Here is a 24,611-nt window from a genome sequence, read left to right on the forward strand (position 1 = left end):
ATGTAAAATCACTTCCAATCTAGTACTATCGTTTACATAGCTGACACTATGATGGACTTCACTTACATGTATAAAATTGACATGAAAATGACTTGTATGATCAAATTTCATGTTATAGATAAACCAAACATAGAGACGAAATTTGTATACCCTTTTGTTTTAGCTTTTACTTGGGTTACGAGTACTTTCAACAGGGTAACCAAACCAATGCTGATAACAGGTTAAATAGTGGAAAAAATGATAAAAATTAAGGCAAAAGAGTACGGACAACAAAGAAGATTCTAAATGTTACTAATAACATAAAAATCCTGAGAACATAAACGCGTAAACTGCATAACACTCCAAAACTCAATTACAGCAACAAACTCTAGATTGGATGCTGCAATTACTTGTGCAAAGCACAAAGGCAATTCTTTTCACCTACATCCGACGATATACAGTAAGGCTGATCCTTCCCATCTTGAAACCAGGTAGCACGCTTCTCCAGAAGCTCGTTCAGAAAATCATTCAGCTTCTCAATAGTGATGTTTGGCATCACCACCACATGTGCAATATTCCCCTTGCATGCTAACTGCCACCTGCGTACAAATTCCTCATCATGTGGCCTCTCAAACACAACTGTGCTGCTCAGCTCATTAAGCATTGCACCAATCCCAGCCTCAACAAGGCGATCTTTGAAATAGTGTGCATTTCGCAAGCATTTCTGAACTTCTTTCTGAAAACCTCTATATCCTTTCCGATTCAAGGTATACCAAAGGAATATGGGAGCATGACCGTTCCGACTACCCATGATCGTGGCATCCCTAGATGCAAGATACTCCACATCCCTAGAGAGAGCATTCACATAATTCATTCTTGTTATCTGCACACCACAAGGCATGGGACAACCTACAAATTTGTGGCCAGAAACACTGACACTGCCAATAGGCTTCTTAAAAGTAACTTTTGGAGCCTGAAAGCAAATACAACAATAATATGGTGAGGTTCACATAAGATGGGTTGACCAAGAAGCATGAAATTTTAATCTTGCCAATTTTTAACTATAACCAGTTTATAACAAAATGAACATTCCCTGACTGATATTGGAAAAGGAATGATGCCGTTTCATGGGCATGTAAAATAATAGTGACAGTCACATTTATACTATATATAAAGTGGGTTGATCAATAAGCACTAATACACTTTCTGCTATCATTAATATTATGACTTTATACCAAAAGTATAAATATAAGACAAAATGAGCCACTGGAAAATTAACAGGTTATGCTAGGAAGAACCAAAATGATGAAAATTAAACCAGAACACAAGTATAAGAACACATCATGATTTTCTATTGGAAAAAATAAGGACAGCGGATGAAAATCCCATCATTTTCAAGTTAAAACAATTTATAGTAACATCTTCACATACTCTTTTCACGAAAGGCATCATGAGACCAAATAAAGCCCCGTCACAATGGATGTAGAATCTGTCCTGTGAAAATCCAGCTTCTTCAAGTTTCTTGATGACCAGATCAAGATCATCCACAGCTCCTTTCACAGTTGTACCTGCAATTGTTGTAAGGGTTAGAATGAACAAGGTAAGAGGAAGGGAGAATGGAATGGAAGAGAGAGAAGCAATGATAAAGAAACTTGCCTATGTTCACATTTATAATTGCTGGCTTGTCCTGATTTTGAAGAAGCTTGGCCTTGAAATCATCACAATCAATCTCCCCAGACCAAAGAGTATCAACCTTCACACATTCCATTCTGTACATTCGAGCAGCTTTAAAAACAGAATAATGTGACTCTCGTGAGGCGTACAAAATCCCATCTGGGAAAACCTCTCTCCTGCACAAGTCATATAACCATATTAGATGTTCTTTACAACCTTACCAAATTTTGAAGATGAACAAACTAGCTGAAACTAACCCAACAAGGATGCCATGGAGATTTCCTTCTGTACCACAGTTTGTTATATAGCCCCAATACTCGTTTTTCTCCAGTTCCCACAGTCGGGCAAACCAATCCAAAACACCAACTTCAAACTGTCGGGAGTGGACACCATAGTTGCTTTCAATAAATGGATCTCCCAAGTTGTTTATGGAAAAATGCTGAAGTTGTGAGAGTGCACCATAATCGAAATCCAAATTATAAGGGTACCCTGGAATAAGTTTTTCATAAATTTAACGAGTTATACTCAACTCCAGAGGGTAATTGAAGTAAGAGGGAACAAAAGTTACGCAAAATCCTGATAAAATTATTTGAATACGATGTGTTTCTGAACATAGTATACCAAGGCAATACCAAGACAATTCAGAAATAACATCGAGGAAGTTATAAATTCACCCTAAGAAGATAACAAAATATAAACAAGGGCAAAGTCTATTACTATTACATTGAGGAAGTTGTAAATTCATTCTAATGTAATAAAATATCAACACAGAGACTTCAAAATCAGGTAGTATTTAGCTCCAGAAGAAGATAGATTACTATGTAATGAAGCCACAAATTATCAAAAGTATCAAACACTGAAATAGACACAATCAAGAGTGCTTCCTAAAACTTGGAAATGAAAGATTATCTACCCAAGTAGATGAGGGAATAATCACCCAGCTAATTTGGCACAAGTCCATGAACCCCTTGAAAAACCAAGAATATTATATCAAAATATCTCTCCATTTGAAAATTCAGGATTGAATTTACGTTTGCACATTGGAATCTCCTACATTGCATTGCTTTATTCACAAGATTTTATTTATCAAAATCATCAAGGTCTTGGACTTTCAGAGTTAGAAATCATCAAGTAAATCCAGACTTCAGAATAAACATAGAACATAAGTGTAGAAAATTCTAATGCTAAGGAGATAATTTTCATGGTTATGACAATCACAACTAAAATTGTAGTAAGAAAATAGTTTTTTATGGACCAGCATATTGTCAATTGTGTCATATTTTAATTAGAGAAAACAGAATCCTATACTGTATTCCATGGTGTTTGTCTATATTGTTTTACATTAGATTGTGAAATTTGTGACCAGGGAAGAGAATATTGTGCTGTAGTCAGGATAGCGCTTTGGGGGGTAGAATGGCCCATGGCCACTATGGAAATACTGTAGAAGAGCGTTTCAGTAAGGTGGACATACTGGTTGTAGCAGCCAAGATAGTGGCGCTATAGCATGTCCTGATAAAACAAAAGAAAAAAAAGAGATGAAGGTCAAAATAGTGGATGTCAAGTGGCTATAAAATTTGTTAGGGTGTCCAAATATCATTAACCAAAAGAAACCCTTTGAAATAGGTATGCTAGGTGGTAGTATTTGAGGACCTTCTCTAGAATTTTTTATATTCAATAAAAAGATTCGTTTTAGATTAAAATGATCCACTTTTTCTTATCACTTTTTCTGCTCTCCTTTTTGGTGATATGTTTGATTTTTTGACTGACATAAAGTGGTGTTTAATCTGAGCACACGTCTATTTTAACTTTTGTCTTTTGCAAAGTGCTATTTTGCCCATGCACACAGCTACTTCATATCATTTTAAGTTTTTTTGTACGTAAGACCATTTCTTCTTTTTTTTCTCCCACAACCTTCACTTCATTTTATATGAACGATTCTATTTCTGTGAAAAGTTGTTGACTGACAATCATATTTATGATTCTGTCTTTTGTGAAGTGGTTACATATTTAATTCCTCTAATGCATCGTTATGTGAAGAGTCTTGTTATATATGTATACAGTTTACATTATAAACTACATAAAAAATCCTTAGAATAGAGGGTGTCCCGCTACTGGGGATCTAGAACACTGTTTGTGACATCTAGATTACGCAGGAAGGTTGAATGAATTCCATGAAGTTATGACAAAAACATGCTGGGATTCCCGCTACAGATAAAAGAGAAACATGAACCAAACAAAGGATGACAGGGGAGTAGATGAGCTAAAGAAACAAGTACAGGTTCAGTGCTAATTGGTGATTGCTAGTGCTGGGTTAGGTTGACACCATCAAGAAGCTAACTGAATTTACCGCATACGTATATCAATTGTCTAGTCATAAATCACAGTGTGAAACCTCTAATAAATTAAGCAAAATCCCAAGGGGAAAATCAAAAGCAGTATCAAGATCTGTATAATTGGATTGATTTTGTAAATAACCCAAGTAAATGTAGTAAAAAAGGCAATAAGATCACCAAAAGAGCAAATATTGTCAAACCTAAATGGTGTTTTGTCCTTTCAGTCAAAGCTCTTTTGTATCTGGCCAACACACCAGCCATATAAGCTTCCCGGTCCCCTGTAACTTCGTCATCTGCATCAGGCTCTGTGACTTCTAGACACATGGTATGGATATTTCTTCCCAGAACTATTAATCTTTTCTCTTTTTCCTTACTGATCTGCACCTCTTCATTGACACTGCCATTGTCTACAACTGGAGAAGGCACAGGATCCATGATTAAAGCTGTTGCGTCAAAATCCTCAGGCAAAGGTTCAACTGCTCCGTTCATTCTCAAATCCTCGTTTAAACTGTTAACACTCCCAACCATTTTTTTTTATCAGCAACACACAAGCACCTGATATAAATGGATTGCAAGACCGAAAAAGAAAAATGAGAACTAAAATCTAAATAAAGATAAAGAAAAAGACCAATTAGTCCAAAGACAGATGTGAGAAACCGGATTTTTACATATGAAATCAAGCCATCACTCTCAATTCCATGCATAAATTTAAGGAACACAACCACAGAACCACACAATTATTTTACTCTATCAATCAACGACTTCGCGAGCAAACAAGACTGCACGAAAGGTGTTACACCTAGAATATAAACAACATTTATACACAGATCTATTTAATTTTTCTTTGAATACACACATTTAAAAGAATTAATTCTAGGCCATCATTGTGAATTCAGCCACTATTAACAAAACAAAGATTAACTTTCAAATGCTCAATTAGCAGAAGATACAGGGTTAATAATTCTCATTCAACTACATCTTTAAAGCCAAAACTAGAACAGCAAGTATTCCTCAGAAACTTTGGAAAAATAGCAAGGAGTTTTTGCTATGACCTATGGCTTCACAGAATCACAGCATGTCAATAACGTGTACAGCACATGCAAGCTGAGAGAACAACTATCTAAGCAATGAGAGATGATAAAATCCACAAGAATAGAATAGGCACAATTGTTAATACATTAGGAGATTATGCTGGTTAAATTAAAAGAGGAAAATGAAAGTAAGATAATAGATCTGAGAGAAGATGAAGAAGAAAAGCTAACCGCAAAAGAGAAGCGGTGGAATCGACAAAGGAAAGTGAGAAACGCCGAAAGACTCGGCCTCTGGCACAAGAGAGATGAATAATGCGGACCGGCCAAAAGGAGAAACACAACTGAACTTCCCTCCTTTTATAGCTGCATCAGATTCCTTCACGCGCTTCAACTGACTACTCTACCCACAGGCATATGAGTCTGAGGTGGATCAATATTTCGCCACTGTCCCTACAAAGATCTCAGAATCTATACAAATGAATTCCCTGCAGTTACTGTTTCAGCCACAGGAAATCTGAACCCTTCAATTTATATTTATGATAAAAATTTAATAAACATGTGAGATGAAAACTATAATGATCCTTGTCACCCTAATCTTATGTAATTATATTTAAAAAAGTGTTTGACACAATATTTTAACTCTTATAATATAATGGTTTTAGTTGTAAACTGACTTTTTTAAGAGTTACTATTATTTTAATTTTTTCTAATGAAACTCAATTACAAAAATAATAAGTGAAAAAGACGGTAAACTAAAAAATATTTTTTAAATTACTTTTATAATGTTAAATATAAGTAATTTTTATTTTTAATAATTTAGTATATTTTGTTGCATTTGTGTTCAAATTTTTAAATACTTATATTATAACACACATGCATCACATACTCATATACACATCCATTGTCACACGTATCCCCATATACTTGTTGGAATTAAGCCGAGTTTGGTAGTTAGTTGGTCAGGATAGTTATTGATTAAGTGTTCAGTTGCTTTTCATTTTATAAATATTGAACCTCTGTTCTTGTAAAGCATTCTTTTGAGAACAGTGTGAATAATACATTTTCTGTGCGTTTGAGTTTTTTACTCTTTCTTCATCTGTTCATTTCCTTGATCGTTTGGTGTAAAGGTCTTAAACTGATCGGTGCTGTTCGTGTTCTTGCTGGGTCGTTCGGTCATCTAAGTTGCAGTACGGTGTGTTCGTAGTGTTGGACTAGGGACGTTCGTTCTCCAGTCGCATACGACACTCATACCGTTCGGCTGTGACGCTCGGTGCAAACCCTTTGGTTTTCTTCCATTTCTAACAATACTTACATTGTGAATTTAGAAATATTAATAAACTTACTTTATTTTATTAATATTTTAAAATTGTTGTGAATGCATAAATATGACAATATTTATATCAGACCAAACACATTTTTATATGAAAGATATTATAAAAATGTGTTTAACTAATATAATAAATTCATTTAATAAATCATTATAGATAATTGTAGATTAAGTATTTTCTATTGTTGTTTGCATAAATTGTTGTATTATAACTGCATAAAACAATATAACTTAGCAAACCTAATTAAAGATATATTATAACATATTAACGAAAATATTAGTGTCATCATACCTATGTATACTCATTTTTTAAATTATAACGTCTGTATGCATGCGTACTCAGACACAAATACGACACTGCTCGTGTTTCCACTAATGTTTATAATACCAAATTATTAAAAGTAAAAGCTACTTATATTTAACATTATAAAAATAATTAAAAAATATATTTTAATTTATGATTTTCTTCACTTATTACTTATAATTGAGTTTTATTTAAAAAATTTAAAATAGTGATTATTCTTATAAAATCAGTTAACAATTATATTATAAAAAATAAAATATAAATATAAATTGTGTAAAAAAAAATGAAATAACCAAGGATAATATATGAACATTTTTTTTTATGTTTTATTATATATTTGGGTCTACTTCCTTACTTAATTTGTCATTTTCTCATGAAAATAAATTAAATTTAACATAGAAAATGTATACTTAAAATCTATTTTTTTTTCGTTTAAGTTCATTTAAATTAATTGTATTTATCAATTCCTTGACTGGATATTTACTTAATATTTGGAAGGGTAAAGGAAAATCTTGAAGTACTACTCCCAATGATAGCGCGTGGAAGCTATTTCGACTTCCATCGAGAGGACCCCCAAATCTCAAAAATGTGAAAACCCTAGACGTTTTATTTCCCTATCAGAAGCTTGGATCTGAATAATGGGAGTTTCACCGGCGATGAAGCTCCTCGAATCGAAGAAACGAACAGAAGTGCAGCCAGAGTCATATGAAAATCTCTTAGACTCCCTCGAATCGAAGAAACGAACAGAAGTGCAGCCGGAGTCATATGAAAATCTCTTAGACTCCGTTCCAACACACAAAAAAACTAGGGATTTACCCAACTTAACAGAATGCCATGCGTGTGAGTATGCTCCGGTAAGAACAGACTTCGAACCCTTTATAGCGAATGGCGTGTAGTTCTTCTATGCAAGAATTGTTTTTCTTCCGTTCAATCTTCCCAAATTTGTTCCTATTGTTTTTATGGAATGTCTCTTGAATCATATGGTTGCAATAAGTGTCAGCGTTCTGTTCACAAAAACTGTTTTTTGAAATATAAAAATGCTCCTCCATGGTCCTATTGCTTCTATGGACTCTGAATTTTCTGTCTGTGTGGATTGCTGGATTCCTAAACACTTGGAACTTTCAAGAAGAAGAAAAAGAAGAGTACTGGGTGGTGAAAATGGTAGTTCTAGGGATTTGCCCGATGGAAATTTGGAGAGGTCAATGGAGGATTTGGTTGAGGACGCAAAACGTGTGGTAGGGCTAGAGAGGGGGCAATGAAGAAAGCTTTGGTGGCGAAAAGGGCGGTTGAAATTGCAAACAATGCTTTGGGTCTAGTAGCAAGTAAGGAAAAGAGTGGTTTGGATCCGCCTCCTGAGAGGGATGCTTTTGAAGTTCTTGATTGCTCTGAATTGACTTTTGAGTTGCATCCACAGTTTAATTGTTTGCCTAGGATTTCAAAGAGTTGCTGCTTATTGAATACATGTTCCCTGGATATTCCTAAGATGTTTTCTTCTAGTGTTGATTCTTCGAGCAACACATCAAACTCAAGGAATGCCGATTATCGTGATAAGCATGAAGTGTCCTGTGACAATAAACTATTGACAGACACTTGTAAATCTTTATGCGAGCCTTTGATTTCTGTAGGATCTTTGGATAGTGGCTCTTCAACTGGTCTGAATCTTCTCTGTACGGGCAGAAGTGGCATGGAAACTGGTTCAAAAGTTGATGAGCCCACAGCTGAATCTGATGGTGAAGGGGTCGGGGAAGGGCTTCAGAAGGAAGGGGAGGGAAGTTGTTCTGACAGGATAATAAACATGAGTGAAGATACTGGCATGGAACTTGATCGTAAGCAAGCAGATTCTGCATTGCATAGGGAAAAACCATGCAATGCACGACCAGATAGATATTTCTTGAAGTATAGTAGGAGAAATTGTAGTTTGAAATCAAACTGAGGTAGTAATTAACGATCCCACAATCTGTTAGAATGAGTTAGGATTTACTCTAACATTGGGGTTCTATGGCAGTCAGTCATTCAATGGTTGCTTGTGAAAGTGGATACTTTAGAAGCCATCATAGGAGGGAACATATATACAGTTTTTTCTCTTCTTGATTTGGTTAAAACCTAAAGAGCTCTTTGTTATCTTTTATGGCTGTTATCATTTTTAACATTGTATTTGCTCTTCTGCTTTCAGTTTGATCTATGAAAAATGAATGAAGTTTTTGTTTAACAACGTCAAAGTTGACTGGAAAAAGCAAGAATGATAAGATAAACATTACTAATTTCATTGATGACATATTGAAATGAAATGATAAGCTACACATTGCCTGGAAAGAGTACTGTTCACTGTTTTATTGGCATTTCAAGGAGACTATTCCATAGCACTGATTTATTTCTTAGTTTATTTTCTTGATTGTGTCCCTCTTACCTATCAAATCTCTTACTCGTCTTTTTGCTTGTTGTATTGCTTTGGAAATATTGCAGACTGTGTTCACTGTGATTACATTATCGGTGACCTTATATATAGAATGTTCAAGTAGGATTTTACATAGATAAGAATTCAACATGAATGCAATATTCTTAAAGTTATATCATTTTGCTCTGACAGCTTTACCATATTAAGAAAGATTGGTTCTGGATGTTCCAGAAAGGACTCGAGTCTGATTTCTTTTTTAAGGCTTTGTAATGTGCTAAATTTGTACTTTTGTCTGCAACCATAATGATTTGATTCGTTTCATTGCATTTTTCAGTCGAGTTTTCCTTTGGAGTTCCAAATCTGTCGAATGTTTGGTATTTGTACCGAATAAATTTGGTTAGATCAATCAATTTCACTGATCCAAACCATAATGCCGGTGTCATTGGCAAATTGCACGCGGATCTAAACACAATATCTGTTGAAAATGAGATATGAATGAAAACTGAAAGTCTGGGAAGAAAGAGTGAAAAAAAAAGAGTAAAAGGTTTTTTCACACTGACATGTGGATAATTCACATGTACTTCGACCTCGTCATATTATTATTGGATGTATTTGAATCAATTTTATTTGAAGTTGAATTAAATTTTGGTAAAATTAATTTAACAGTGCAATTAAAAAGTATTCAAATTGGTTATATTTACAAATTACAAAAATACGCATCGCATAATGTTTGGGGACTCTTCATTAAAACTTGTGTACTGTAACAAAAGGATTAACATCTTTATTTGACATCTGACATAATTGAAGATGACAAAATATATCTTTAGTTGACATCAATAAAGACATTGGCAACATGTCGCACAATTACACGATCACGTGCTTAATTTATGCTGAAATTGTCACCGTTGTCGAAAAGTCGAAACAACGACGTTAAGAGACCCAACAAAAAATGACAAATGTTATCACTTTAGATCCGATCACGTATTTGTTATCTCGTTTTTTCAATTATTTGCCTCCAATTAGCAACCAAAGCAAAATGTGCGTGTCGGTGACGTACATCGTAGCTCCCATTGAAGCATCAAAACATGGCAGGGTTGCTCTGTGGTAGCCATGATTTGGTCCCAATTAAAGCGAAGTTTCATGCCCTCCAAAACATGGCCCCATAAAAAAATTAGTCTATCATGTGAATGTGATCCAACCGTTCTTCGGAATCTCGAGCACCTCAAATTCGATAAGAATGTAGGAAGCTTCTCAAAATATGAGCAAAAATCAAACTATTCTTCGGCAGAAGGTGGATTTATTTTAGGAACTGTCGGCAAAGTAGACGAACTTGAGCCGGTTTTTTGGTCAGTCGTAGCAATAGAAAAAGGTTTGATAGATGACCGGAGAGATTCTGAGCCCTCTGTTTCAATCCTCTTGCACAATGCATCGCAATTACTGATCACCTCAGTCAACCTTCCTTTGAGCTCTCCAATTTCCACCTGCAAGGCATGGACTGCAACATATAGATTTAACAATGTTCACAAACAAATGAATTAAGACTTTGACTTCATGATCCTTGAAAAGGATGAAAGAGGGAATTCCCTTTCAATGCAGCAGATTATGAAAACAAGTCTAACAGTATCAGTCTCTCCCTATAATATGAGAATCCTAGTGTTCCAAATATTGTTCAAACTGTGTCAGATAATTACCTCCGGATAGATGCTGCGAAGCACTCTTCATTGTAGATTTTGAATGATTATATCGCTGAAGAAGTTTGATTGCCAAAGCATCTGCAACTTCTATTTTGTTTTCTATATCCTCCTGCAAAAATTGCTACCATCTTCATGGCATGTACAGAAATACAAGAGACAACAATGTCGAGCCATCAATGCAAATATTGGTACTATCTAATAAAATAACATAAATAAACTACCAATATTATTGAAGGGTTCATCATGATAGGAACTATTCTCGTATAGAATTAAATGAGGCCACTAAATTGCCTTTTCATTTTAGAAATAGATTGAGTAGTTTATCACCAAATACGGAAGTTCCAGCATTTTCATTTTTGCTGTGTACAATCAATTAATTAAAACAATAATGAAATTAGCTTCACGATTCCAAATCTTCACCTGGAAAATTAAATTAATAGTCTGATGAATATCTTTTTTACAATCACTCAATACCAACATTTACATACTGAAATAGTCAGAAGATTCCAAAATAAACTTTCGTAGCATGGAAGGGGGAAATAGACCAGCTTAATTGTTATCCATAAGGTAGAAAGTATATGTTTGAAGGCAACTCTTCTCATGTCAACATATGTTTAATAAATACTCACCAGTCACAAATTGAAAAGAGAATGACAGAACATGCCAACTTTCATTAAAATTGGTGTCGTAATTGTTAACAAATCATCATTACTATTATATAGCAAATAATTGTATTGCTGAAATGTGCTGCCAACACATCAAAATGAAATTCCTTGTATGAACTTTGTTAACACTACAAGGATTCTGTATTTGTTGACATACAATTCTGACCAACTGACATAAATTCAAGAATATGCTACATACACCTCCCCTCCATTAAATTTTTCTTTGAATTTCACATTCTAAATAACAATTTTAAGTTAATTTCTTGTTACCAGTTAGCTCAACGGTGATAACACAACTATTAAAGACAAATGTCTTCTCCATGTGATGGTCACAACTGGTGCCACAACACTGCTTAGTCTAATTGGCAAATACAATTCATTTTGTTATATCTAATAAGTATTGGTCAACTATATTTTATTTATTTAACAAATAAAAAACCAGCTATGTTTATCATTCATATATATATCAAAATCTTAACTGATATCATTGAGAGTATTTTAGCCTTTTAATGATAAATTTAACACCACATATCCTTCTATTAATAGAATATACATGTTTGAGGTCTTGAAATGAAGGGAATAAAAGGGTGGGTTTCAGTATGGGTAAAGGGGTGTGTGTAAATCACATGACATTGAATTATATACGTGCAAGGAAAAAGTTTCCTCTTGTGTAAGAGAGGGTAAAGGTGGGTTTGGTAGAGCGGGTGTATGTAATTCACTTGAAGTTGAATTATACTTATGTAGAAAAAAAAACGTTTCCTCTAACGGAAAAGGGAAAGGGTGGGTTTTTCTAAGATTTGTATGTATGCATTAGTAGATGAATATGGTTAAGAAGTGGATTTTAAGTCTAACTCAATCTTATAAAATCTGCTTGTTAGTTGAGGTTAGCACTCACTTATATATTGTAAATTGGCTTTATCTTTAGTCGATGTGGAACTTCCAACACACACCCCTACGCTGAAGTATATAAATCTCGAGCGTGGGACTAGACATTAAGGGGTGGTATGATAAAAATCCGATAGTGGATATAATTATATGCTCAACAAACACAAATCTCTCTAGGATAGGCTAATTCATGGTTTTGATACCATATTAAGAAGTGAATTTTAAGCCTAACTCAACCCTACAAACCCTAACAAAACTGGCTTGTAAGGTGAGATTTGCACTCACTTATATACTATAAATTGACCTTATCTCTAATCGATGTGGGACATCCAACACATCTCCCTCACGCCGAGGTATATACATCTTGAGTGTAGGATTAGACATTAATGGATGATCTGATAGCGACTTGATAGCAGGTGGAATAATATGCTCAACAAACACCAAATCTTGCTAGGATACGCTCTAACCCAACTCTGATACCATTTTAAGAAGTGGATTTTAAGCCTAACTCAATCCACAAAATGAGTTTGTAAGGTGAGGTTTCCACCCACTTATAAACTATGAAATCGCCTTATCTCTAAACAATGTAGAACATCCAACCAATGTTGTCAAACTCGAGGATTGTAAGAGAATCAGGAAGGGAATGAAAACTTGTAACTCGAGGATCATAACTCGACTCGTAAGAGTTATAAGTAAATAAAAAATTATATTCATAAATTGGTTGTCCCATCTATGATCAATGATTTTCCAAAGAGGAGTATAGCTATGCAATACAAAAATAAATAAATTTATCTCCAAAAACAAAGTCTAATATTAGAGAATGAAATATTAGTGTAAGCAAATTAGTTATTGTTACCTCTTGCTAACTCCATTGAAAATACTTTCTATCTTCTCTATAGCAATATCCATTTCTTCATAGATAAATCCCAATCCCATGGCTGGTTTCTTATATGAATCCACCATGCACAACACCTTAATCAAAGGAAGAACACCCATCAGGCAATTCAACTATTTTTCCAAAATTCCTGATCCAATATCAAATTTTCCACAGACCCACCATCTCTAGTCTTTACCATTTGATTAGATTGTCACTCCTTTGATGTGAACATCCTAATTAGTGAGCCTTTATTCCCGTTCAAGCATCCCAAAGTCGAATAAGAAGTGGAAAAGTGAGTATGGGTAGGTCTTATCAAATTTGTCCCATTAGTAAATTTGTGCAACAAAGAAATAAGACTCGTTCTTGAATAGATGTAGGTTGTGATTTTCTTACCACTGGTTATTGTTGTATCATGATGAAGTGGAATTTTCTTCTCTAAATCTTCTAACATCAAATCAATGCAGTGGGATACAAAAGGTTTCTGTTCTTCACTTGGTCTTTTTCTAGCATATAATCACCCATACCACCATCCCCTTCAAATTCTTTGAATATTGATTTTTAATCAGATTTTTCTGCAACACAGAAACCACACCCAACATTAATATTTTTACATCTTTCAAAAATGCAATAGATGCTCCAACATCCTTTGAGTTCCTGCTAAATGATGCTTGAGTCAATAAATTCCACCCGTCAATAACTTTTCACAGTATTTACATTTTACATTTCTTGCTTTCCCATCAAAAGAAACACAATGACTCCATGCTGGTTCAGTCCTTACTCCAATTCCACTTCTTCCACTTGATGTCATTTGTTTCTTCTTCAAACTGAGAATAAAAAGAGGCGGCGTGGAGAGAAAAAAAACAGGGGTAGTACGGTAGCAAGTAAAACGAAAAAGTCACAGGGAAGAGTGGCGATGCAATGAGGACGATGACAAGCATCAGTGATGAGGCATTGGCGACAGGTGAAGCTTCGTGCATATTGTATGAGTTTCTGTTTGTAAGGTGCAAAATTGTTCTGTTTTTGAGGTGAAAAAAAGTTAACCTAACCTAAAAGAAAAGGAGGGAAAAAAGTTGGGTTTTGGATTGAACTGAGTCTGTTTTTTACTAAAACATGGAGCAGGTCTGCTTTAATAAAACATGGTGTCATCAAACCCTAATTCCATTTTTTCTCCTTTGAACCTATCTTCAACATCACCATGGAAGATCGACATGAAGCATGATCCTCTGATCTGGCGAAAGAACTCGAAAGATCGCTCCAATCCGGCAAACTTTTGATCTAGCATCCTATTTAGCTCGCATGGGCTGTGAAAACTCGCAGGTTTGTTCGAGTTTGTGATTAAGATCGCGAGATTTTGACAACATTCCTTCCAATTCATTTCCCTCATGTCGAGGTATATACATCTTGAGCATAGGACTTAGATATTAATGGGTGGCCCAATAACAGTTTGATAGCGGCTCGATACCGGATAGAATAATATGCCCAACAAATAACAAATTTCGTTAAGATAGGCTCTAACCCGGCTCTGATACCATGTTAAAAAGTGGATTTTAAGCCTAACTCAACTCTACAAAACCGGCTCATAAGGTGAGGTTTACACCAACTTATATACTATGAAATTGCCTTATTTCTAAATGATGTGAGATTTCCAACACACCCTCCTCACACCGAAGTATATACATCTCGAACGTTGGAATAGACATTAATGGATGACTCGATAGAGGCCTAATAGCGGGTGGAACAATATGCCTAACAAATAACAAATCTCACTATGATAGGCTCTAACCTAGCTTTGATACCATGTTAAGAAGTGAATTTTAAGTCTAACTCAACTCCACAAAATCAACTTATAAGATGAGGTTTACATCCACTTATTACTGTAAATTAGTCTAATCTCTAGTCGATATGAGACTTCCAACAAATTCAATAGACTATTCTTGTATTAAGAATACCTGTCTTTTGGTTATCTCTTGGGCCTTTTTTTCCTGCCAATCACGGTACATTGAGAAGAGCTCCAATAGAACCTTGGGATTCACTGTACCTATTTCAAACATGAAAAAGAGAGAAACTAAGCAATTGGCCACAACAAAACTACTAGTACTAAATGCAAATGCCATTATACAACAAAGTGATTTATGCTCTCAACTCTTGTTTGAGACCTATATGATAGGGGAACCTAAAGAAAAAGCTTTAACAGAAAAAGAGATTCCTTAAACTCTCAAATACATGCAGATGTAGACTTCACACATTAGTGCAGTAAGAATAATAAAAGAACCCTTGCTAATATTATAGGTCAATGGGTTGAGCATAACATGCCAATACCCAAACCCAAGACAAATCGGTAAACTAGAACACGGAAGTTTTATGTGGGTACAGATGTGGTGCCTAAGTGAATCATCATGACATTTGGGACAATTGATCAGGATGGCTGTTAGGGAATGCTTGCACAGGGACAGCAATGCGGGTTCTATAATAGATGCCACAGGGTATGGCCAGAGCATTAAGGGTTTTTCTAATTTCGGGAAATAGGATCTTGTTGCTGTAAACAGAAGGCTAATTCCTACAGTTATGATGCCTTCTTACAGTGGTAACCCACGGAAATCATTCTGTTGGAGGGGATTTCATCTTAATGCTACAAACAAAACCAATCAGAAACCTTTTGCCAATGTCGAAGACATTACCCATGTAATCCCTAACTAATTAATAGCTTGAATTAGGAGAAAAAGTTCATGAAAACTGCCAATATGCTAATCTACTTTTAAGAACAAATCAATTACAAGAGAAGCTATCCAGCATGTGTGTTGAAATCACAACCAATAAAAGCATAAGCTGGGGACCGGATAGAACTCTGCATTTTCATTTTTATGTAAAAATAGCCACACACAAAAAAATATTATATCGTAAACTAAAGAAGGCTTAAGCCAGGAAGGGCAATGACATCTTAGTAATCACAGTCGGAAAAGAATATCTACCAAAAGGAGCAGGATTAGATGCATAAAATAGATTATTTAGGCCAATAACCCCTCTGTTCAATTCTATTGGGAGTATAAGAAACAAAAGAATCCTTATCCATTAAACCTTAGAGATCAGCACCTGAAAACGAAGACGATGAAGGCTTCCTCACCAAAATATCAGTTAAAGTACCCTCTGTTGGGGGAGAGGTCAATATCGGAGGTGTCTGCACCAAACCAATTAAGGGAATAATAACCAAATGAAACAATCAACAATAAAGAAAAAAACTCACAACAAAGACTTGTTTCCTTATATCAAAGAAAATTACATACAATTTTGAGAGATTTAAGGCGCTCCAAAATAGGGTCAGAAGCTTCCGATCGCTCCGTTATGGTGGTGATTCTGTCATCAGGCGTCTATTGCAATAACAAATCAATAGTGTTCAGTGAACAAGGACACAGCTAACAGTTTTATTCATTTTGAACCAAAAAAGAAAAAAGAAAAAGAGGAATTGAAACCTGTCCGCTTGAGAGAGTAGATTCTGAAGCGCCCATGTATCGCAATGCGGTGCGGGATCGTAGCTCAAAAATTAATCTCTAAATCGAAACTCTCACTCGCGTAGCGAATTTGGGGAAGGGAAACAGTACTCTAACGAATTCGCGTTCAACGAACACGTTCAAAGACAACAACCACCTTTGATGGTATCGCACGTTACCGTAAGCTTAAGTTCTGAAGATAAAAGTAGAAAATTAAAAAGCTCTTCCACAAGGTAATGTTGTTCTATATTTAAAATTAAATAAAAAAGTTGATTCCTTCGTTAATTTTTTGTATTTAATTTTTTTTAAATTCCATTTTCATTCAACTTGCTACAGAAATATAATAAACTTATTTTTAGAATTAATTTAAAATAAAATAAAAAGATAAGAAATTTGAAGAGTCTATTAAAAATGAACATGAGATATTAAAAGGATAACAAATTTAAAAAATATGTTAAATAAAATAATATTTTTGTATTCTTGGTTTTAAATATTTATTGATTTTATTGCTTAGTGTACATATAGACTATTCAAGTATTAATTAATTAATTAATTATTTAATTAAATTTTTTCTATAATTTATCACTTATCATATATCATAGTATTTTATATATATAATATTTACCTATTAATCTTTTATCTTATTTTGTTTTCACTTTATCTATCAAAGGTTTAAAAGTTTACAGATACACAAAAACACTAAATAAAATATACATATATTTACAATAATATATATTTTATATTTTCATATACAAAGCTTCTATTTTCTTTTGACTTTTAGGAAACAAATTATCTTCAAAATTGGGAAGACTAAGCTCAAATATAATGATATAATCTTGTTGGTAAGAAAAATTATTAAATTTTGTTAAGAATTTTACTTAACACCGATTATTAATTGTTGTTTTAAGCAAATATTTTCGAGATAACCTTCAGAATGATTTCTTTGTAATTATCCAAATTTCAGTTTAACGAAAATTTTCACCAACTAATCTAAAATAAATAAAAACCATAAAAATTAATGGAAATAAATGTATTTTTAATCTTTATATTTTAATTAATGTGAAATTAAAATTTAGCAGTAAATAGTGTATCTGAAGAGTTTTTTCATGGATTGTTATTTTGTGAGCAATGAACTTCTTTAGAAAAGGTAGTAATGTTGTTATTTGAGTTTGAGTTGAAAGTGTGTAGTGATCTTGAAAAGTCAAAATTGAAATTATGTATGAAAGAAGTAGGTAAGAGATAAAGAAGGCAAAGTGAGTCTACGGTTTTAAGCTATAGTGTCAACTTTGAAGTGATAAAGCGATATAGAACGTTGAAACTGATAAAGTGGGTTAGTGGATGAAAGAGTGAACTAAACTATGATTTTAAGTAGTAATGTCGATCTTGAGGTGAGAAAGTATTAACACTGAGTAAAAAAGAGGAGATTTAAGTTCTTGGTTTGGTAAGAATTGAATAGGTGTTATTCGAAGATTATGAAGACTGGGGCATGAAGTGAAGGTGGTAAGGAGAATTCATTAATATAGTTAAAGTACTATATCTAGTGGGTTTCTCAGAATGGTTGAGAAAATGGTAGTTTGGACAATCCTAGTTTAAGATGTATCATAAGATGGCTAAATACTAATCAAGCTAGTAATTTCAAGTCGAGAAGAATGCAAAGTTAAGTATGAGTACATGCTAGTGGGTCAACAAAGGAAATGGTCCAGGTTGACAAATTGAAGGAACGAAGATGGAGTGCTCAAAACTGGGTTTTGTCGCTGTAACAAATGAAATAGTTCTACCTTGGGAATGGTTGGAAACTATATTACTCAAGAGTAGAGATCAATAAAGCAATGTGAAGTCCTCAAAATGGGTATGTTTAAAGGGGATCAAGAGTGATTAACAATGGGGAGTAAAGCAAAAGTTGTAGTGATCAAGTCAGTTGTATGGTGCTTCTTAAAGGGATCAATAAAAAGTCAAGGGAGATCAGTCAATGGTTGATTTGAAGTCAAGGATAGCTTAAGTTTTAGAAGGATTTTACAATAGGCTTGTGGAAGATAAATGAGGGGTGTTTTCAGTTTGGCAGATGTAGTTTGGTTGGTAAAGTGGAAGAAGAATCCTCAAAAGTGGAGGTTTAGAAGTTGAGAATTTGTTTAAGAGCAGTGGCTAGACCAATTTACAATATTGAACACTGGAGCATTTTATCACAGATGCAAGGTTTTTCATGTCAGTAAAGTTATTGGGAAGTAATATCTTTGTCAAATAGGTGGTTGTGATAGAGAATGTGAAGAGAGTAGGTTGTTCCTTTTATATAATAAGTGAATTTTCGAGGACAAAAATTTTTCTTGTTGGGGAGAATGTAAAATCCAAAAAAATGTTATTTTAGAAATGATGATAGTTTAAAAATAGTGAGACTCAATTATTTTAATATTAAATGGTTTACTTATAAATAGTTTTGTTATAAACGAGTTTCATTATTTTAAAACGTATCATCTCTAGAAACCACTTTTCTAGAGTTCTCTACCATCTCTCTAAGAGTTCTTACCCCTGAATCATCTCTTTAACTATTATGAGATACCTAAATGATCACGACAGAGTAATCTACACTTTACCCAATCAATTTCTATCATAGAGCAAGTAAGTTTCAACTATTTTTTCTCTTTCGTTCCTAATATATTTTTAGAAGTTAAGTGTAGTTGCATGTGTAATCATGCTTCATCTAATCATTTTTTAGTAATCTAAAGTCCAAAGGACTCTATCCGCTTCCAATTTGGTTTTTCATAGGTTTGTCCAAAAACTTATTGCGTTTTAAGCAATCAGTGAGGTGTTGTTAGACTTGGGTTGTTCATTGTGAGGTAAGGGAAGCTAGTATTTTCTCTAAGTTATGTTTGTTGTATATGTTTAGTATTTTTATGTTCAATTTTATGATGAAATTGAAATTGTGAAAAATGGTTCTAATTTGTATTATGTTTATGTGATGACTTTGGAATGTATGATACTTGGATGATTGGTATTTGGTGATTATGAATTGATTATTGTTATCATGGTTGTAAACTGATGATGTTGGATAATTGGAATTGGATGTGATTCTAATAAGCAATAGGTGGTAAAAACACATAAGTGTGTAGTTGAAAATAGAGGTTTCAATGGGCAAATCTGTAAGATATGAATTGGTGTAAGAAAGCAATTTTTCCATGTCTGTTATGAGGTAAATTGAAGTTTGTTAGAAGAATGTTTTAAGTGGAAACTGATCTAGGATAAAGAAGAGTGGTCAATGGTTAGTGTTTGAATGGTTTTAAGTACAAAATGAGAGATTTGGGTAGTGAATTTTTGATGTAAAGGGTTAGGCTGAATTGGAGAGTTTAAGGTATGTGTTAGAGCCAAACAGGACTTGTCTAGGTCTTTAGTTTGCTGTAATTGGTGTAGGAAGTGGTAGATGTAAGTTTAGGAAGTCTATAAGGGATACTTTGGGTTTGGAGTGGTCATTTTGTGTTAGAGGTGTGTTTTTTGAGGTTTCTCAGTGCCTAAGGGGTTCTAGGAACCATTTAAACTTATATACAACGTCACCAAAGTCATAATAAAAGAGGTTTTTAATCTAGTGCAGCGCCCAGGGCCCCCAAGCGCTCTTCTGGCGCCTTCTTTCCAGTGGTCTAGCGTCCGAGCTCCTTTTACTCTATCAATCAACGACTTCGCGTGCAAACAAGACCGCACAAAAGGAGTTACACCTCGAATATAAACAACATTTATACACAGATCTATTTAATTTTTCTTTGAATACACACATTTAAAAGAATTAATTCTAGGCCATCATTGTGATTTCAGCCACTATTAACAAAACAAAGATTAACTTTCAAATGCTCAATTAGCAGAAGATACATGGTTAATAATTCTCATTCAACTCCATCTTTAAAGCCAAAACTAGAACAGCGAGTATTCCTCAGAAACTTTGGAAAAATAGCAAGGAGTTTTTGGTATGACCTATGGCTTCACAGAATCACAGCATGTCAATAACGTGTACAGCACATGCAAGCTGAGAGAACAACTATCTAAGCAATGAGATGATAAAATCCACAAGAATAGAATAGGCACATTTGTTAATACATTAGGAGATCATGCATGGTTAAATTAAAAGAGGAAAATGGAAGTAAGATAATAGATCTGAGAGAAGATGAAGAAGAAAAGCTAACCGCAAAAGAGAAGCGGTGGAATCGACAAAGGAAAGTGAGAAACGCCGAAAGACTCGGCCTCTGGCACAAGAGAGATGAATAATGCGGACCGGCCAAAAGGAGAAACACAACTGAACTTCCCTCCTTTTATAGCTGCATCAGATTCCTTCACGCGCTTCAACTGACTACTCTACCCACAGGCATATGAGTCTGAGGTGGATCAATATTTCGCCACTGTCCCTACAAAGATCTCAGAATCTATACAAATGAATTCCCTGCAGTTACTGTTTCAGCCACAGGAAATCTGAACCCTTCAATTTATATTTATGATAAAAATTTAATAAACATGTGAGATGAAAACTATACTGATCCTTGTCACCCTAATCTTATGTAATTATATTTAAAAAAGTGTTTGACACAATATTTTAACTCTTATAATATAATGGTTTTAGTTGTAAACTGACTTTTTTAAGAGTTACTATTATTTTAATTTTTTCTAATGAAACTCAATTACAAAAATAATAAGTGAAAAAGACGGTAAACTAAAAAATATTTTTTAAATTACTTTTATAATGTTAAATATAAGTAATTTTTATTTTTAATAATTTAGTATATTTTTGTTGCATTTGTGTTCAAATTTTTAAATACTTATATTATAACACACATGTATGCATCACATACTCATATACACATCCATTGTCACAGTATCCCATATACTTACATTGTGAATTTAAAAATATTAATAAATCACTTTATTTTATTAATATTTTAAAATTGTTGTGAATGCATAAATATGACAATATTTATATCAGATCAAACACATTTTTATATGAAAGATATTATAAAAATGTGTTTAACTAATATAATAAATTCATTTAATAAATCATTATAGATAATTGTAGTTTAAGTATTTTCTATTGTTGTTTGCATAAATTGTTGTATTATAACTGCATAAAACAATATAACTTAGCAAACCTAATTAAAGATATATTATAACATATTAACGAAAATATTAGTGTCATCATACCTATGTATACTCATTTTTTAAATTATGCCTGCGTTATATTACAAAACTCAGACACAAATACAACACTGCACGTGTTTCATTAATGTTTATAATACCAAATTATTAAAAGTAAAAACTACTTATATTTAACATTATAAAAATAATTAAAAAATATATTTTAATTTATGATTTTCTTCACTTATTACTGATAATTGAGTTTTATTTAAAAAATTTAAAATAGTGATTATTCTTATAAAATCAGTTAACAATTATATTATAAAAAATAAAATATAAATATAAATTGTGTAACAAAAAATGAAATAACCAAGGATAATATATGAAATTTTTTTTATGTTTTATTATATATTTGGGTCTACTTCCTTACTTAATTTGTCATTTTCTCATGAAAATAAATTAAATTTAACATAGATAATGTATACTTAAAATCTTTTTTTTTTCGTTTAAGTTCATTTAAATTAATTGTATTTATCAATTCCTTGACTGGATATTTACTTAATATTTGGAAGGGTAAAGGAAAATCTCGAAGTACTACTCCCAATGGTAGCGCGTGGAAGCTAGTTCGACTTCCATCGAGAGGACCCCCAAATCTCAAAAATGTGAAAACCCTAGACGTTTTATTTCCCTATCAGAAGCTTGGATCTGAATAATGGGAGTTTCACCGGTTATGAAGCTCCTCGAATCGAAGAATCGAACAGAAGTGCAGCCAGAGTCATATGAAAATCTCTTAGACTCCGTTCCAACACAAAAAAAAACTAGGGATTTACCCAACTTAACAGAATGCCATGCGTGTGGCTTCAAGGTTGACGTCTGCTCCGGTAAGAACAGACTTCGAACCCTTTATAGCGAATGGCGTGTAGTTCTTCTATGCAAGAATTGTTTTTCTTCCGTCCAATCTTCCCAAATTTGTTCCTATTGTTTTTATGGAATGTCTCTTGAATCATATCGTTGCAATAAGTGTCAGCGTTCTGTTCACAAAAACTGTTTTTTGAAATATAAAAATGCTCCTCCATGGTCCTATGCTTCTTTGGGCTCTGAATTTTCTGTCTGTGTGGATTGCTGGATTCCTAAACACTTGGAACTTTCAAGAAGAAGAAAAAGAAGAGTACTGGGTGGTGAAAATGGTAGGATTATAGTAGAGAATGGTAGTTCTAGGGTTTTGCCCGATGGAAATTTGGAGAGGTCAATGGAGGATTTGGTTGAGGACGCAAAACGTGTGGTGGGGGAGAAGGTTGAAGCTGCTGCTAGGGCTAGAGAGGGGGCAATGAAGAAAGCTTTGGTGGCGAAAAGGGCGGTTGAAATTGCAAACAATGCTTTGGATCTAGTAGCAAGTAAGGAAAAGAGTGGTTTGAATCCGCCTCCTGAGAGGGATGCTTTTGAAGTTCTTGATTGCTCTGAATTGACTTTTGAGTTGCATCCACAGTTTAATTGTTTGCCTAGGATTTCAAAGAGTTGCTGCTTATTGAATACATGTTCACTGGATATTCCTAAGATGTTTTCTTCTAGTGTTGATTCTTCGGGCAACACATCAAACTCAAGGAATGCCGATTATCGTGATAAGCATGAAGTGTCCTGTGACAATAAACTATTGGCAGACACTTGTAAATCTTTATGCGAGCCTTTGGTTTCTGTAGGATCTTTGGATAGTGGCTCTTCAACTGGTCTGAATCTTCTCTGTACGGGCAGAAGTGGCATGGAAACTGGTTCAAAAGTTGATGAGCCCACAGCTGAATCTGATGGTGAAGGGGTCGGGGAAGGGCTGCAGAAGGAAGGGGAGGGAAGTTGTTCTGACAGGATAATAAACATGAGTGAAGATACTGGCATGGAACTTGATCGTAAGCAAGCAGATTCTGCTTTGCATAGGGAAAAACCATGCAATGCACAACCAGATAGATATTTCTTGAAGTATAGTAGGAGAAATTGTAGTTTGAAATCAAACTGAGGTAGTAATTAACGAGCCCACAATCTGTTAGAATGAGTTAGGATTTATTCTAACATTGGGGTTCTATGGCAGTCAGTCATTCAATGGTTGCTTGTGAAAGTGGATACTTTAGAAGCCATCATAGGAGGGGAACAGATATACAGTTTTTTCTCTTCTTGATTTGGTTAAAACCTAAAGAGCTCTTTGTTATCTTTTATGGCTGTTATCATTTTTAACATTGTATTTGCTCTTCTGCTTTCAGTTTGATCTATGAAAAATGAATGAAGTTTTTGTTTAACAACGTCAAAGTTGACTGGAAAAAGCAAGAATGATAAGATAAACATTACTAATTTCATTGATGACATATTGAAATGAAATGATAAGCTACACATTGCCTGGAAAGAGTACTGTTCACTGTTTTATTGGCATTTCAAGGAGACTATTCCATAGCACTGATTTATTTCTTAGTTTATTTTCTTGATTGTGTCCCTCTTACCTATCAAATCTCTTACTCGTCTTTTTGCTTGTTGTATTGCTTTGGAAATATTGCAGACTGTGTTCACTGTGATTACATTATCGGTGACCTTATATATAGAATGTTCAAGTAGGATTTTACATAGATAAGAATTCAACATGAATGCAATATTCTTAAAGTTATATCATTTTGCTCGGACAGCTTTACCATATTAAGAAAGATTGGTTATTCTAGGATCAAATATATTAAAATAATATGTTTTTATTTCTATACCAACTTTCATCATGTAAAATAAATTTTAGCCACCAAAACCCCTCCAATTACTATGAAACCCCTTTAATAAATGTGTATACATGAAATGATATGCGCCGATTGAATATACCTTGTAGTTATAATGAAA

General features: G+C 33.9%; 3 protein-coding genes and 1 pseudogene across 4 annotated transcripts; 2 read left to right on the plus strand and 2 right to left on the minus strand.

Annotated features, from left to right (window-relative positions):
• Window positions 1-226: 226 nt before the first annotated feature.
• LOC124847082 (serine decarboxylase-like) lies at window positions 227-5,422 on the minus strand. Of its 2 annotated transcripts, none has more exons than XM_047324497.2 (6): window positions 5,249-5,422; window positions 4,187-4,494; window positions 1,911-2,142; window positions 1,636-1,829; window positions 1,411-1,547; window positions 227-952 (listed from the first exon to the last, which is right to left on the minus strand). In XM_047324497.2, exons 2-6 carry the CDS (start codon window positions 4,473-4,475, stop codon window positions 386-388), a joined length of 1,419 nt encoding a protein of 472 aa, XP_047180453.1. In that variant the 5' UTR covers window positions 4,476-4,494; window positions 5,249-5,422; the 3' UTR covers window positions 227-385. The 2 variants fall into 2 exon arrangements, with proteins under 2 accessions (XP_047180453.1, XP_047180433.1); XM_047324477.2 differs by having other exon boundaries at window positions 4,187-4,541.
• A 1,727-nt stretch (window positions 5,423-7,149) lies between these two features.
• LOC148198861 (uncharacterized) lies at window positions 7,150-8,807 on the plus strand (annotated as a pseudogene).
• Window positions 8,808-9,802: 995 nt separating this feature from the next.
• Window positions 9,803-21,053, minus strand: LOC148198862 (uncharacterized). Its single transcript, XM_088116118.1, has 7 exons — window positions 20,813-21,053; window positions 16,632-16,842; window positions 16,446-16,529; window positions 16,255-16,339; window positions 15,114-15,202; window positions 10,735-10,846; window positions 9,803-10,538 (listed from the first exon to the last, which is right to left on the minus strand). The coding sequence occupies exons 2-7, from the start codon at window positions 16,665-16,667 to the stop codon at window positions 10,318-10,320; spliced, it is 627 nt and encodes a 208-aa protein (XP_087972244.1). The 5' UTR covers window positions 16,668-16,842; window positions 20,813-21,053; the 3' UTR covers window positions 9,803-10,317.
• A 1,276-nt stretch (window positions 21,054-22,329) lies between these two features.
• Window positions 22,330-24,037, plus strand: LOC148198863 (uncharacterized). The gene has a single exon (XM_088115333.1). It carries the CDS (start codon window positions 22,465-22,467, stop codon window positions 23,755-23,757), a length of 1,293 nt encoding a protein of 430 aa, XP_087971459.1. The 5' UTR covers window positions 22,330-22,464; the 3' UTR covers window positions 23,758-24,037.
• The last annotated feature ends 574 nt before the right edge of the window (window positions 24,038-24,611 follow it).

This window comes from Vigna umbellata, chromosome 5, assembly GCF_029865625.1.
Source record: "Vigna umbellata cultivar VRB3 chromosome 5, Vumbellata_1.0, whole genome shotgun sequence".
Classification (NCBI taxonomy): domain Eukaryota; kingdom Viridiplantae; phylum Streptophyta; class Magnoliopsida; order Fabales; family Fabaceae; genus Vigna; species Vigna umbellata.